At 44.2% G+C, this 16,710-nt stretch overlaps 1 protein-coding gene across 1 annotated transcript in view; it reads left to right on the plus strand.

The window, feature by feature from the left end:
* Window positions 1-16,710, plus strand: part of GREB1L (GREB1 like retinoic acid receptor coactivator) — a 106,930-nt gene that overhangs the window by 68,372 nt on the left and 21,848 nt on the right. Inside the window, exons 16-19 of the mRNA XM_040984784.1 lie at window positions 4,200-4,333; window positions 7,244-7,583; window positions 11,395-11,510; window positions 15,807-16,051. Of these exons, the coding sequence (XP_040840718.1) occupies window positions 4,200-4,333; window positions 7,244-7,583; window positions 11,395-11,510; window positions 15,807-16,051 (835 nt within the window). The remainder of the gene's footprint in view (window positions 1-4,199; window positions 4,334-7,243; window positions 7,584-11,394; window positions 11,511-15,806; window positions 16,052-16,710) is intronic.

Genomic DNA, 16,710 nt, shown 5'->3' on the forward strand with positions numbered 1-16,710 from the left:
GGTTCGTAGCGGTACCAAAGAATCTGCAAAGGTACACACAGAGGCTTAGCGCGCGAAGCTGGGATGCTTTATGCTTAGCTGTCTTTACTAACATAGATATTTTTTACCTTTTTTGGTTGTGCAGGAGTATCTCCTCCTTGCTTATCTGGTGGGTAGAGAGCTCCCATCTGCTGGTTTACTCCCCATATTCCCACAGCTGCTTGGTCTAGACCAGGCTGAAGCTACAAGCCGAGCATTCAATGTAAGCTTCCTACATGACTGGCAGAGACCCAACCAGAAGAGCCAGCAGCTCTGTGTCCCAGAATACACATTTAGAAGAAGCCAGGGCCAGTTAAGAACCCGGACACTCCAATATGGACGAGGGCATCTTAACAACAGAGCCAGACACCTGTCTCTCAACTCGATGACTTTTCACAAACAAAACACACCCATGGGACCAGCACCCAGCTCCAGAAACCACAGGAGTTGTGTGTCCTTTCTAGCTCGCTCTCACTAGTGGGTGCAACACTGTTCTAACCTCCTGGAGCATATTCCTTTTGTCCAGTTTTGAACTCTGTATGAACGGAATCACATCATATGCATTTCTTTGTATCTGGTCATGAAAGCATCTGTTTGTACTTTACATTGTGTGACTTCATCAGAATTCACTTAACCTACTTCATGGATTTCAAATGGTGTTGCTCTTAACATCCTGGCACATTTTAGTAAGCGTAATCTGTGCTTTTGCTGGCTTTCTGTCCAGGAGTGGAATTGCTGGGGCATCAGCTACACCACGTGTGTTCAGCATTAAGCTGCTGCGTATTGTTAACTGTGGAGCCCGGTGTAATCCCTCAAGTCAGTGATGACTTCGGCCAGTTGCCGGCTTTTTGGTTAGTTCACGTTAGCATGAACAAATGCTTGAGTCGTAATAGTAGTCCTGGTAATACAAAATAAGAAGATGAGAGATATATTGAATGTTGTAGGATTTTAAAGTGGAAAGAGGGAGGAGTCAGAAAGATTTTTGAGGTCAAGGTTTTAGTTGGAAAAAACTGAGGTGAGCACCCTGGAGTGAGGACTGAAGTGAGCACCCTGGAGTGAGGACTGAGGTGAGCACCCTGGAGTGAGGACTGAGGTGAGCACCCTGGAGTGAGGACTGTGGTGAGCACCCTGGGGTGAGGACTGTGGTGAGCACCCTGGGGTGAGGACTGAGGTGAGCACCCTGGAGTGAGGACTGAGGTGAGCACCCTGGTGTGAGGACTGTGGTGAGCACCCTGGTGTGAGGACTGAGGTGAGCACCCTGGTGTAAGGACTGAAGTGAGCACCCTGGTGTAAGGACTGAAGTGAGCACCCTGGTGTGAGGACTGAGGTGAGCACCCTCGGGTGGGGACTGAGTTGAGCACCCTGGTGTAAGGACTGAGTTGAGCACCCTGGTGTAAGGACTGAAGTGAGCACCCTGGGGTGAGGACTGAAGTGAGCACCCTGGGGTGAGGACTGAAGTGAGCACCCTGGTGCAGACGCCAGACTGGACTGTGGATTGGAGCTTTCCTGTGTAGATTGAGAATAATTTTTTTTTTTTTTTTTTTAAAGATTTATTTTTATTATTTTTTTTTTTTTATTGGAAAGGCGGATATACAGAGAGGAGAGACAGAGAGGAAGATCTTCCGTCCGATGATTCACTCCCCAAGTGAGCGCAACGGTCGATGCTATGCCGATCCGAAGCCAGGAGCCTCTTCCGGGTCTCCCACGCGGGTGCAGGGTCCCAAAGCCTTGGGCCGTCCTCGACTGCTTTCCCAGGCCACAGGCAGGGAGCTGGAAGGGAAGCGGGGCTGCCGGGATTAGAACCGGCGCCCATATGGGATCCCGGGCGTGCTAGGCGAGGACCTTAACCACTGCACCACCGCGCCGGGCCCGAGAATAATTTTTTTTAAAGCAGTGATTTCTGAAGCAGCTGGTGTGAATAAAATCATGCAAGAAATTGAAGATTGCCGAGCCAAGGGCTGACATGTCAGGGCCTCCGGATTTGGCCTCAGCAGTCCTTGGTGACCCTCCAGGGAACAGGATCAGACCAGTTTGGCGACAGGTGGAGGGAGAGCAGAGACGCAGTGGAAGGTCTGGGCGAGCTGTAGATTGAAGGCCACCGAGATGGCAGGTCCTTGGAAAGGGAGTGCTTTCCTTTAGTTTTTTGTGAGATGAGACATTTTCCCCTAAATCCAGTTGATCAGTATGGTTTATGATATTTGAAATATATCATCCCAGTGAAATCATGTAGAGTTTCTTAATTCTTCTTTTAAACGTTCTATTGCAACGTTTGTGATATGACAGCAACCACGGCTGAATGTAAACCTAACAGGTTGGGCAAGCATTCATTCCCAATTCTAACTTTCAAGTATCTCTAGTTCTCAAAACCCTCACTAGCTCCAGTTGACCATAAGACATCTATTCAACAAGCTAGGCCGTGATTTTACTTCTGAAAGAGACATAAAAATAAGGACAGGTCGGCACATCTACACCAGCACTTTAATGATGCTGCAAGAGGAGAAGGAGCAGGCTCGGAGTGGGATCCGTGTCTTCCCAAAGCGGCAGGGTCATGGGCGAGAGGGCGGGGTGAAGGCCAAGTCTGCAGAGGAAAGCGCTCCCAATGACTTCACCTGGAGTCTGGATGCAGAGGGAACTGCAGGTGAAGCGCTTTTACTTTTCTTTCCCTGAAATGACTTGATGTGACTAGCCATGACACAGCAAAATGCAGAAAGAGAAAAGCAAGGCCTCTACACTTTTTAACTAGATGTCATTTACTCTAGTCCTTATGTAACGTCCACTTCCTCCAAAAGTAAGTCCCTATTCGAATAAATAGGGCTAACTGGCCTCAAAAAATCCAGAGCTGCCAACTGTGACCCTTATAAAGCACACAATTATTTCTCTCTTTTGAGTGGGTTACTAAAAAGCCCAGGATGAAATCCAACCCACTTCTAACCAAATGTGCAGAAATTTCTTGTGTGATTTTCTGGGAGTACCATCTTTTTTTTTTTTTAAGATCTATTTATTTATTTTTATTGGAAAGTCAGGGAGGAGAGACAGAGAGGAAGATCTTCTGTTCCATGGTTCACTCCCCAAGTGGCTGCAACAACCAGAGCTGAGCCAATCCAAAGCCAGGAGCCAGAAGCCTTCCTCTAAGGTCTCTCACATGGGTGCAGGGTCCCAAGGCTTTGGGCTGTTCTCGACTGCTTTCCCAAGCCACAAGCAGGGAAGCGAGGCCACTGGGACATGAACCAGCACCCATATGGGATCCTGGTGCGTGCAAGGCAAGGACTTTAGCCACTAGGCTACTGCGGTGGGCCTTGGGAGTACCAAATTTATCCTGCTCCAACCTCATTCTTCTCAACTTGACTTTTTCTTCTTCTGATTGCTTAGTTTACTTTTATCTTACATTCTTTAAAGCTGCTTCATTGGCTTTATAAGGCAGTGAATTAGAGAGTACTTTAAAATGCTGATATCTAATAAACAACAAATAAAAGTAGGATTAAACATTCAGACGACACGACAGCAAGAAGAAAATGACCTTAAAAAAATAGAGAAAATAATCAAGAAAACTCTACCTAGAAAACATATCTGTAAACTCAAATGGCTTCTTGAACATTCTGGGGCTTCTTAGTTTAACGACTTAGTTTAAATTACAAGATCCTCTGAGGGTATCCCAGTGTCACCTCCCAAAATAGGGATGCCTGAGTCACCCCAAAAGAAGGAGGCTTAGTGGAAGTAATGTGGCTTCTGAGTAAGAAGGCACAAACAGGCAGATATTTCATTTTTTTAGGATAAATGTTATTTGTAAGAGAAACAGCTTTTATGAATTCTCATTCTTAAGTGATATCAAAAGAAGTAGTCTGTAACAGGGGTTTCTGAATTTGTCCGTCTCTGGAGAGGCCAGCGGGTGGCATTCCTCTCTGACCTTGAGTAGCTGAAGGAAAGCAAAAGTGATGGAATCTTTGCTGCTGCCCTCTCTGCCTGGGGGACGTGGCTCACGGTTCCTCTGGCCACACTTAAGTTCATTGGAAAAGAAGTTTCTGGTGCATCCAAGAGGGTTGCACACTCGGTATCACATTGCATAACACGTCTTTTTTTTTTTCTTAGCTTCCAGGAAATAACCTTTTGCAGGACTCTTCCATCCCCAAAACCAAACGTGCTGTGTCTTCCTCTCATTGCACTTCTGCTTTGTTTTGAATCAGGAGGAGGTGGGCTGTGAGGAGAAGCTGTATTTCGGCCTGAATGAATACAGCAAGTCTCTGCAGTGGGGGATCACAAGCCCACTGCTGAGGTGCGACGAGACTTTTGAGAAGATGGTGAACACGCTCTTGGAGAGGTAAATAGACCTTTGCAACCTTGCCTTTAGCTGTACTGGCAAATCTGAAATAGCCCGAAGTGTTTCGTATCAGTGTCATGGAGGGTGTGCACGCAGATGCTGGCAAAGGCCAAGTAAAAATAGCGTCTCCTAAGATGACCTGCTCCCGTGGGCTTTATGTGATCATCCAAGAGGGAAACAGCCAAAATGGGGCACAGCAACCTTTTTCATGCCCTGAATCATCTCCCAATCAGTCTTCAGTGCTACTGCTCAGAGATTAAAAGGGTGCAAAGGGGGTGTGCTCATTAAAGCAAAGGAACTCCGGCTTCTGTGATCCTATACCCCAGACTTGGACACAGATGGCAGATACCCCCGGATGAACCCCTGATGCCTGGATTACAGATGAGAAAATTTAGGAACAATCGGGTCATGTAAACGTGTTCAGTTCTTAGGACCCTTCTTCCAGGCCATGCAGGGTCTGTCTTCCCTTGCCTCCTTTTTATTGCTCAGTCCCAGATGAAACTCTGGAGTTGTTCTTTCTCTGACCTTGAATCATACACACACAGTTAGATTAAAACATTAGAATTTACCCAGCCCAATAGAGGGCCACCTCCCTGCTCTTGGCCGCAGTATGCTGGCTAATAAGACAGCTGGACTCTGTATTATGGGGCAGACTCTTAAGTTTTAGTGGCTCTGACTCTGAACACTGGCCCCACTTGATGGCAAGCTGTCAGTTTAACAACCTGCCCTGTCATTCTGCTGTACTAGAACGGAAGACAGGTGGCTGCAGGGGGGTGGAACAGTGCTGTGTCAGGAATGGGAACAAGCTCAGAGCAGGCTGGGGTATTTTCACAGCTGTTGGATTTGTAAGTCTTAACTGACACTGTGACCGTAATCCTATCCTAGTACAAGTGAGCTTAAATTTCCACTTTCAGGAGTCCACGAGTCTCCCCAGCACGTGGTCCCCACCCACCCATCTCATCTCCCGTCCAGGGAACCTCTCTCTCCTCCTGGCAATTCTCAGTTTCATAACTTAACATTCTAAAGGGTGATTCCACCAATTTCTAATATTTTTGTAATCTGTTCACTTTTTTAAAAAACATTTGTTTTTATTTGGAAGGCAGATTTCATAGGAGGAGAGACAGAGTCTTCTATTTACTGGTTCGCTCCCCAAGGGGCCACCATGGCCAGAGCTGAGCTGAGCTGAAGCGGGGAGCCAGAAGCTTCTTCTGGGTCTCCTACATGTCTTGAGCCATCTTCCACTGCTTTTCCAGGACATAAGCAGAGAGCTGGATCAGAAGTGGAGCAGCCAGGACGCGAACCAGCACCAGTATGGGACGCCGTTCCCATGGGGCAGAGGATTAGTCTGTTAGTCTGTGCCAGCCCCAATCTATTCACTTTTAAATTCATAATTCTTTATTGTTTTTTTATCTTATTTTTATATTCATAATTCTGTCAAAGTATGAAATCTAAATGCTTACACATCAAAGTTGCCTTATATTCTACTGTTGTTTTTGCAAAGCCATTAAGCATTAATCATTTCTGCCTACTTTCTCTGACCCGTCTCCCCAGGCTAACACGAAAAGGGACTGGCTCAGGGTAGATTGAACTGAGAGTTCTTTTACTTTGCCATAACCCACTAAATGCTTGCATGTGTGAGATACCTGCGTACTGCGTCAGCCTCAGCTACACGCTGACCAACTGTGTACCTGGGACGAGTAGTTGAATTTCTCTGCACTCTCCCAATTCATTCGCCTCCTGTGAGAAGGCAGAGTGGCTGGAATCCTGGGCATCTGTGGCCCTCTCCAGCTCTGAAACATTTCATTACCACGCTGATCATTTGCTGACCCAAAAGGGCATTTGGCCCTGGGCTTCTCTATGCCAAGACTGTTGAATCAATTGAGCTTTAAACAACATGATAAACTGTAACGGAAAGCCTCCATTAGCCTACCCCAGCTGCTAGGCAGCTGCTTGTGCCACCAGCTGGCAAAGTGTACATACCCAGCCTCATTTTGCCAGATTCCATGAGCGCCTGGGCCAAACTTGGAACAGGGTCCCACCCTGCTAGTGCCTGCTGCCTTGACTTAGCATAGCACCTGCTCATGATGCATGGATTCTCTGAGCTCAGGGAGACTCCCTTGGTCATCAGGACTGGCTTTAGGAGGAACAACACCTACATGAGAAATCTATTTTCTACATGAATTCTAATTGGAAAAAGATGGCAGTTTGGACAAAATGATCCAGTCACCTGTAATCTAGACAGGAAGAGAATGATACTGAGGGACTTTGCTCCCTGGTGCAGATTGGTGGCTCGCTTGTCTGAGCTTGACTTCAGATGATACGGCGCCACGCCACTAGAGGGTGCCATTTCTCCAGTCAGCTCTTTTTCCTGCATCTAGGCACTTCTTACAGGAAGATATCAACAGGAATGACCTCAAATTAGTAATGATCGCCCTTTTATATCTGATACTCCATAGGATATCAGTGTGGCACTTGCAGGCTTAGTTTCAGAGGGAAAAAAGCTAATAATTCTCCATCCTGAAGCCACTGGCAGAAAGTCAGGATCTAGAGTTTACCCTTTAGAACACTATCAACAATTAGCCAGACACGTAGGTGTCAGAATTTAGGATACACACAATCTCACACAAGCTGAGATTCTAACAGAGCTGCAAGTCTGGCATCCTTAATGAGCTCCGGTTAGCCTTAGACCACACTTTGAAAAGCTTGGGCTGCAAATCTGAACCCTCCCAACAGGTTAGAACTCACTTGCTGCGGAAACTCAGCATCTCCCAGCGATGCAGGCACCCAGAGCTGAGGCCCCAGCACTGACCAGTGGCCTTTCCCACCACACGCCACCTGCCTTGGTGCAGGCGGTTCTGTGCCCAGGTGGTTCTGCTGCCTTGAGTGCCAGCTCCTTTTCTTCTGTTGAAGGTACCCCAGGCTCCACAGCATGGTCATCCGCTGCTACCTGCTCATCCAGCAGTACTCCGAAGCGCTGATGGCTCTCACCACCATGGCCTCACTCCGGGACCACAGCACACCGGAAACTCTCAGCATTATGGATGACCTCATCAGCTCGCCAGGAAAAAACAAAAGTGGGCGGGGACACATGCTCATTATCAGGGTGCCCTCGGTGCAGCTGGCCATGTTAGCCAAGGAGCGGCTGCAGGAGGTGCGCGACAAGCTGGGTCTGCAGTACCGTTTCGAGATCATCCTTGGGAACCCGGCCTCTGAACTCAGTGTTGCAACTCACTTTGTGACACGATTAAAGGTTAGCAATGGGCAAGACGTCTTTCGTTTGAAATACCATTTGTTTCTGGTTTCTGGGACTTCTGCCTAGTTGGCTTAGCAGCCCACGTTTAACTGGTTGGTGCACCTGTGTGAATTTGGCCTTCCTGAGAGTGTTAAGGCCAAGCTGAGGAACATATTCATTTTCTTAATTGGAGCCGGTTTATAAAGATTCTGTCAAGTCCCCTTGCTAGCATGTGCATGCAGTTGGTCTTCCATGCTCTCCAACTGCAGGTGCAAAAAATGAGAGACCAATTTGACCCCATATTTATTGACCTTGTTCAAGATTCATCTAGCCCACGGCCATCTGTTTTCTCAGAAAAAAAAAAAGGTAAGTTGTTCTCTCAGACCTCTTGGGGTACCTTCTTATGGATCGGCAACTCACTGAGTCTTTTCCGCCTGTCCAGCCTTACACCTGCCAGCTCCTGGTGGAGTGGGTAAAGTATTGCTATTTGCATCTTGGGTGCACACAGAGAACTATCCCTAGCCCTCTTGCATGTGGATTTTTCAACAACTTGCCTCTTGGTGCTTGCTTTGGCCCTCAGCTCCAAGGCTTTGGCTCAACTGAAACCTAACCAGGTGACCTCCAGAGGGATTTGCTGCATGACCCAGCCCTCACAGCTCCCTCTGCATGGCCAGGATCTAGCTGCCTGTCCCCCCTTCCCCTCCTTGAAGGAATAGGCTGGGGAATCAAAATCCTAAATCAACTAACCCAACTCTCTACCTATGCCTGGCTCGGATTTGTTGGGTTTTTTTTCCCCCTCTGGGCAGTTTTATGATCCAGTATGTCTTAGCCATCAGAAAGCACTTAACCTAGCACCTGCATACAAATGGGTGTGAAACTGAGCTAGCTACCTTGTGTCTACTTACACCGAGTTGGTTTCTGTCCCCTGAGTCCTGACCTAAACTTGGTTTAGAAGAATTGTGGTTCAGCACAAGTTTTATGAAAACAAAGCAGGTGGTCCTAGGGGATTTGCCTGTTCAGCTTGGGCCTGCAGCTCCCCGTCTGCCAGATGAGAGCTGGAGCCGTATGAGCCCTAAGAGCTCTAACTTGGGAATGAAGACTGAGTGCTCATAAATCGTTTTCCAAATGACAACCTTTTCACTGGATTTTATTAGCTAATCTAAAGTGAATCATCCAAAAGGCAAGCAAAAGGTTTCCTATCGCTTGGTGAGCAGCTGAAGCAAATATAATTGTCCAAAATAGAAACACCTGCTTTAGGGTGAATTGGGATTGGCAAATCGATCCCAATTCACCTTTTCTAAGTTACCAGTCTTGCTGTTTTCAGGAGGGCACAGGTGTACCTTTTATCTCTAGTCTTGAATGCTGCTTCTGTTTTATATGATCTCTTTTGTACCTGCTGCTAAGGATCCCATCATGTAGTGTGAATGTATAAGTGTTGACAATTACTTTGGAAGAATACAAGGTTTAAGTCTAAATAATTAATCTGCCAGAAAGCATGTGAAGCTTGTCTTTGCTTTCCTTGGCCTTGACCCCCACTGTTGTCCTTAAATTCAGTGCCTGTCCAGTCTTTTGGGTGGTTCTAGTCACCTCTGCAGCAAGGTCATCGTGATGGTTTGGGTGACCCAGGGAAGAACTGAAGTCTTCAGTCAGTGTTCTGGAAAAAACCTTCTGAAAGTAGGTATGGCTAGCTCATTGATCCAGAGTGAAAGTCAGATTATTTAGCCTTCTGAAAAGAATTATTCCCTTGGAGTAAGCTATTCATTGTCCTCTTTTTTAACCCAACCTCATTATTAGCAGCAGCATGGCTAACAGGTGGTTCCTGAGAGACAACTGGGAGCATTTAGGGAAATGATCAGTCAGGCATATCATGAGGCCGATGTGAAAGCTCCACACAAAATAATTCCTAAGGCCAGAACTTTTCCTTTAATTTGGGTAATGTAAAAGCTCTCTCTAACATGAAATGGTATGAGATACTGCACTTTTGTAGACTATCTTCTAACATCCAAAAAAAATATTTTGACAGATGGATTTTCTCAGTCTCAAACTTGTAAACAGTTATGTGGGACCATTGATGTCACCTTGGTCTGAAAATACATAACAGAAGGTTTGGATAACAAGGAAAAGCATTAAAAAGCTCATTTCTTCCACTTTTACAAATTATGGAAAGTTTTATTTTAAGTAATTGTGGGTATATGTGTTCCTAAACACTGAATTTCTTTAGACATTTCTAGACATCAACAAATCATTAATCCAACCCTGTTATATTCTCTCTTACCTGGTAGATTCATTTTTATCCTATTTTGTGTATACCAAAGTTAAGTACCCATCTTTTTTTTTTTTTTTTTTGAGAGGCAGAGAGAAACAGATTGAGAGAACTCCCATCTTCTGGTTCACTCCCCAAATGCCCACAGTGTCCAGGGCTGGGCTGGGCCAAAGCCAACAGCGCAGGAACTCAACCTGGAACTCCTGTGTGGGAGGCAATGATCTAACAAGTTGAGCCATCACCTGCTGGCTTCCAGGGAGCGCACTAATAGGAAGCTGAAATCAGTAGCAGAGCCCAGACTCTAACACAGGCACTCCGAAACAATGAGATACAGGCATCTCAAACAGTGTTGCAACCACGCAGGCCTTCTCCACCCATCTATTTTTAAATAATATGCTTTATCTAACAGCACATCTTTTAACAGCCCATTTTTAATCTTCATTTCCGAAAGCATTATCAGAACCATCACTTTTTTTTAACCTCTGCTGGAAATTCATAAAATGCAGTTAGATGCTACATACTTAAAAAATAGTAGAGCCACTTTATCTACTTTCTGTTCTAAAATTCAAAAACCTGTCACAACCTTTTATCTTGACATGTTACAACTGATATATGTGTTTTCAGGATTGATATTCTATTTACCAAACATACACATATTTGTATCAGAAATAGATGCTTAATAAATTTTTATTGTTGTTGAAACTATGAGCAGATTCCATTATCCTTCCAGGTAAGGAATGGATATTTTCCGTTTTTACAGATTTGGTTATATTGTTAGCCCTTTTTGCAAGAGACTCTTTGGAGGCCGATAGTTGTCAATTATTTTTTTAAGTCAGTAAGGGACAGGTGTTTGGCCTAGCAGTTAAGGTGCCAGTAGTCCCACATTGGAGTTCCTAGGTTCAGTGACTGGATCCAACCTGATCCCAGCTTCTGGTCTGGAAGACAGTGATAATTGGGTTTCTGCTACCCATTTGGGAGACTTGGATTGGACTTCTGACTTTGGCAGTTGGTTTTGGGGGTAGACTGGTAGGTGGGAGCTCTCTCCATATCTCACCTTGGTTGATTCTACATCAGTAATTCCAAATAGAGAAAAATATCTGAGGTGGTTTAATTTATTATTAGTGAAAAATGTCACTGTGATGGAGCCCTGAGATTCTTTTCTGAGTTGTTCATAGTGACAATGGTCTTCTGTCAGCCAGTCGCAGGAGTTTGTCCAACATGTAGGGAACAAAGCCACACATTAGCCTGGAGTATTTTCATGGTTAAGCCAGGATTTCTGTGAGGTTTGCCTCACTGGAGGGATATTTCGCCTTGTGCTTTAGTCTGTGTTGCTAATATAGGAAATATATACCAACATACGCTGCCGTATTCTATAAAGATAAAACAAAAGGTCACATTTTTATAGAAGAGCCTTCATGCCTTCATTGCTTTTTCGTGGCAAGCAAACACACTTATACATACATACAGATGCACACACTGTGTCTCAAATATGGACCTAAAGACTTTTCTAAAGGTGGGAAGTTAAATAAATACCTTTAACTCTGTCCCACGGGTCTCTTTCTGCAGACTTGGAGAGGAAATGAATCCGAAGAGTGGGTTCCTCGGACATATCAAGATTTAGAAGGTCTGCCTTGCATTGTGATACTAACTGGCAAAGATCCTCTTGGAGAAACCTTTCCCAGGTACAACTGGAGTGATTAACCACAATTTGCTTTAGTCACATAGCTGAACTAATGATTCAAACTCATTTCACTTGTTTGTTCGTGAGAAGGAGATACAAGAAATACAGCCTTGCCTTATTTGCTCTTTTGGCTTTCTAGAGAGCATCTGGCAGCGTTGGGGATGGGTCTGTGTGTGAAATATGTATGCATCAAAACAAGGCAGCTAGAGAGGCAGAGGGGAAGCGCAGGATTTCTTTTTAGCAAAGTATTTTGTCTCTGCTGATCTGTCTTCCTGACTCTCCGGGGTCGAGAGCCCGCAGATTGGACGGCAACAGCACCAACAATAGAAGCAGTACTTGAATGCTCACTTGGATGTGGACACTTCCAAAGTCTGTGGAAATCTAATGAAAAGATAAGGCTTTGGGGTCTAAAAATGTTTAAATGCAGTTTTCCTACAATGTTTTCCTTCTGTGAACATTTTCAAAATATTTCACAAATATTGTATGTAAAAATGTTTTTCAGGGTGGCCATTTGCCACAGTGTTTAAGATATCACTAATTCAGATTGAGTTCTTAGCTCCTGATTCTGGCATGAACTGCCCCAAATATTGTAGGTATTGGGAAGAGAACCAGTAGGAGAAAGATTTTTTTTCTGTGTCCTGCAAATAAATATTGGGGTGGTGCTCTGCACTTGGAATTGCAATCTAAACCACATTAGATATTCCAGCTTTGGTCTGCCCTCTTCCTGCCTATTTGTCCATTTAGAGAGTGAAGTTCTCTGTCTATCCTTTCCTGACATTCTGTCTTTCAAATAAAAAATAAATCTTTTTATGAGGCAAATAATTAATTATTTGTATTTAATTCCATTTTCATAAACTTTCTTTTTAAAAGATTATTTACGTTATTTGTAAATAGAGAGACGGGGCCAGTGTGGTAGCCTAATGGCAAAAGTCCTCACATTGCATGTGCCAGGATCCCATATGGGCACTGGTTTATATCCCAGCTGCTCCACTTTCCTTCCAGCTCCCTGCTTGTGGCCCAGGAAAGCAGTCAAGGATGGATCAAAGTCTTAAAACCCTATAGCCACGTGGGAGACCCAGAAGAAGCGCCTAGCTCCTGGCTCCAGATCAGATCAGCTGCAGTCTTTGAGGTCATTTGGAGAGTGACCAGTGGATGGAAGATCTTTTTCTCTGTCTCTCCTTCTCTCTGTAAATCTGACTTTCCAATAAAAGTAAAACTTTTTTAAAAAGAGATAAAGGAAAAAAAAAACTCTTTAAAAAAAAACCCGAAAACTTAGAGGAGAGACAAGATGGCAGAATAGGGTGAGGACACATTTAAACAGAGAAGAATCATTAGGGTGAAGCAGAGAGGCCACGAGTCCGGGAAATAAGAGAGGACAGGCCAATGGCAGAGGGACAAATGAAGACCTGTGGACACAGGGGAGTAGCAGGCAGTGGAGTGGTGTTGCAGTGACAAAATACCCAGCAGCAACCAGCAGTTGGAGCTCTACCAGTGGCCAGGTGGGAAGGGGAATTCACTGAGGGCTCAGGAGGTACACCCAGGCATCGCACTGCCTATCCTGCTGATTTGCTTGATTCAAACATGAACAGAAGCAGAGTGCCAGAGCCCAAGCAGGCCGGTGCAGGAACAGCTTGGATTTGATAGCTAAGACCCCTGCCAGTGTCACATTGGGTGCCATTTGTGTACTGAGAAAACGGCTTGCTGTTGAAGGAACAACAGCAAGCTGCTCGTGTGCTAAGCTAAGGAGTAAGCTCATTTTGCACTTAACACAGTACACTGTTCCCACATGGAAAATAGTACCAACTTGGCATCCTCCAGGTACCACCCAAAACAGATCCAGATGGCCTTCAAACCTGACAGTTGCCAGCGGGTTCCAGCAAGACAAGTCAGTACTGCTGACACCCCAGTGATACAGGACAGCTGACATCACCCTAATCCCAGGCAGTGCTCGAACCAGGAGTGGGAAAAAGGCTGTACAGACAATGGTGTGTGTCACAGCACAGGATCACAGGAGGTGGGAAGTGGTGAGCCAGGAGCTGGGGCTACGGAGACCATGGTGGAAGTCTAACACAAGAGCCTGGGGCTGAAACTTGCTGGAGGGAGTGGCACAAGTGACTGCAAAGGAAGAACCAAGCACCAAACACAATCAGTAAAATCGTCCAGGGGCCCAATGGGCAACACAGCTTAGAAACCAACCCTAAAAAGAGGAATCTTTAAATTCCTCTTTAGAGAAGAATTTGCAAACCAAAATAGCAATGACTAAAAGCAAGAGACAGCAACACAATGAATATTATTGATGCCTCCCCTGCAAAGGAGCAAAAGCCTTTGTCAACCTCAGAGTTAACTGAGAAAGACATTGAGGAAATGGGGGATAAAGAATTTTTAAAGTTGTTATAAAGCTTCTTAACAACGAAAAGCACATACAGGAGATTAAGGGATAAAGAATATGTTACAAAAGAAAGAGCAGCATTGAACCAAATGAAAGCTGATATATTAGAAATTAATACAATGGAGCAAATTAAAAACATCAGTGGAAAGCCTCAATAATATAGTGAGTGAGGCAGAAGAAAGAATATCAGAATTGAAAGACATTTCCTTCAACAATGGGAGAAAAACTAAGAAAAAGCAGGAAGAGGAATTGAGTCAAGCTAAGAAAATATTTAAGAATTAAAAGGCACTATAAAAAGGCCAAATATAATATATAGTGTCATAGATTAGTGGACTGGATCAAAAAACAAAACCCATTCATCTACTGTCTGCAGAAGACATATCTCACTAACCAAGATATGTAGAAACTAAAAGAGAAAGGATAGGAAGAGATTTTCCAAGCTAATGAAAAGGAATAACAAGGCTGATAGAGTTATTCTTACATCAGATAATATAGATTTTGATGTGAAAAATATTAAGTGAAGAAGGACACCACATAATGATCAAAGGATCCACCCAGAGCACCTTAGAGTTTCTTGTGATATTTTCTTTTTTCATCTCTAATTTTACTTGGTTTTTCTCTTTTCCTCTTCTTCGTCAATCTGACTAAAAGCTTTGCTCATCTTAAAAAAATGGCTCTCATTGCAATTTGTAGATGTTTAAATTTCAATTCCATTTATTATTGCTGTGATTTTTGCATTTCTTGCATCCTGTTCATTTTTTTCTTTTTAAATAAGTTCTTGAGATGCATTACATCATTTTCTTGAGATATTTTGATTTTTGCAAGCACCTGATGTCTGAATACTGTCTTTGCTCCATATCATGGGTTTTAATATTTCTGTTTTTATTGTATTTTCTTCAAAAAAGCTTTTTTTCTTATTTCTTCAGTGGCACATAGGTCATATAGTAGCATTATTTTCTTCAAGAAGGTTTTTTGATTTTTTTTCATTTCTTCAGCGACACATTGGTAAATCAGTACCACATTATTTAACTTCATGTTGTACATTTTCTATTTTTCTTCCTGTTGTTTATTTTGCTTTATGGCTTTTCATTTAAAGGGATATATAGTAACTGTGTAATGCAGTATGCATCTCTACTTCCAAATCAAAGATGGACTCCCAGTGAAACTTGTTAAATGTATCTTGATAACAGGATGTTGGACTCTGCCGTTATCCATACCTACAGTGTCAGTATACACGTAAATAACAGAATGATGGGATTATGACTGTTTATGAAGGACTATACTATTGTAATAATATATAGAAAATCAGTGGGGGAAGGTGGCTTACAGAAGGGGAAGTTCTGGGAAATCCCAGAGCCTATGGAACTGTATCATAAAATAATTTTTTAAAAGATTAAAAAAAGAGAGAAAGAGACCTTCCATCCGCTGGTTCATTCCCTAGATGGCCAGGCTGAAACCAGGAGCCAGGAGCTTCATTAGGTCTCCCACTTGGGTGGCAAGGTCCTAGTCACTTAGGTCAGAAGTGGAGTAGCCAGGACACAAACTGGCACCCATTCCAGATGCCAGCACCCCAGGCTGTGTTCTTTTTCCAATACATCACAACACCAGTCCTTTCCAAGACCTTTTTGAATTAACCCTGCAGTGAGTTGCACAGTGCGTTAATGCCTGTGCTTGTCATACCATTCATTACAATAACTGAGCCCAGCACTGGCTATTCTGTTTTATGCTTTAAAAAAAAAAAAAAGTGAAGCACAAAGATCATAAAGCCTGGAAGGTGGCGGAGCTAAAGTGTAAATCAAGGCTTACTTCACACCGAAGCTCATGAGCCTCACTGCTGCAAGCTATATACAGATTGCAGGGAAGCATAAGCCACAGGGACTCACCAAAAGTATAATTATGTCTGCACAGATCTTTGAAGTACTGTGACCTCCGGTTAATTGACTCAAGCTATTTAACTCGCACGGCCTTGGAGCAAGAGGTTGGTCTGGCCTGCTGCTATGTCTCCAAAGAAGTTATCCGGGGCCCCACGACTGCCTTGGACCTCAGTGGGAAGGAGCAGGAGCGAGCCACTGCCAGTGAGCACGATTCTGATGAGCTGCTCATCGACCTGGAGAGGCCCCAGAGCAACAGCAGTGCTGTCACTGGAACCTCAGGTTGGTGCTCTTCTCTTCCAGGAGATGAAGGACGAGGGTCAGGGATGCTTGGACTGCGGGGCCTCCTGCTGAGACACCACAAGGCCTTCAGAGGCACTTTCTCCAGACTTCAGGTGCTTGGAAAACCTGAGTGTATGACAACCAAAGCTACTTCTAAGAGCTTGGTAATAGCCCTAATGTAAGAGATGCATTTTATCAACCCCAACCTGCATCACTTTCCCTCCTCTTCTACCTTTAATCTCGTGGTTATATGCACCTCACATGAAGGCATGGGAAAACAGAATTGAAAGATGCATTTATTTTAGTGCAACATGGTTTTGAAATCAGGTGTAGCATAGTTTTTTTCATAACACATTTTCCATGAAAGACCCACAGTGATTTGCATAAAAACCCTATTTTTTTTTTCCAGATCCTAGAGCTGCAAGTTGGCTTAGGACCTGACACAACATGTTGTTTTTTGTTTTGTTTTTCTGTTTTAATGGATGCATTTCCTAAGAACTTTGTGGAAAGTGTTGGTACACTTCTCAGGGCCCCTGGAAGAAACACCATGCAGACCTCAGCCCCTCACACGGTGTTACTGTGTGTTCCATGGCACGGCTTAGAATACTTTCTCCTGCTAAGCTGTAACACAGAAAATGCAGCACTATTTCCATTTTCTC

The sequence above is a fragment of the Ochotona curzoniae genome, unplaced genomic scaffold, assembly GCF_017591425.1.
Source record: "Ochotona curzoniae isolate NIBS_2020 unplaced genomic scaffold, NIBS_Ocur_1.0 contig_43, whole genome shotgun sequence".
NCBI classification, from domain to species: domain Eukaryota; kingdom Metazoa; phylum Chordata; class Mammalia; order Lagomorpha; family Ochotonidae; genus Ochotona; species Ochotona curzoniae.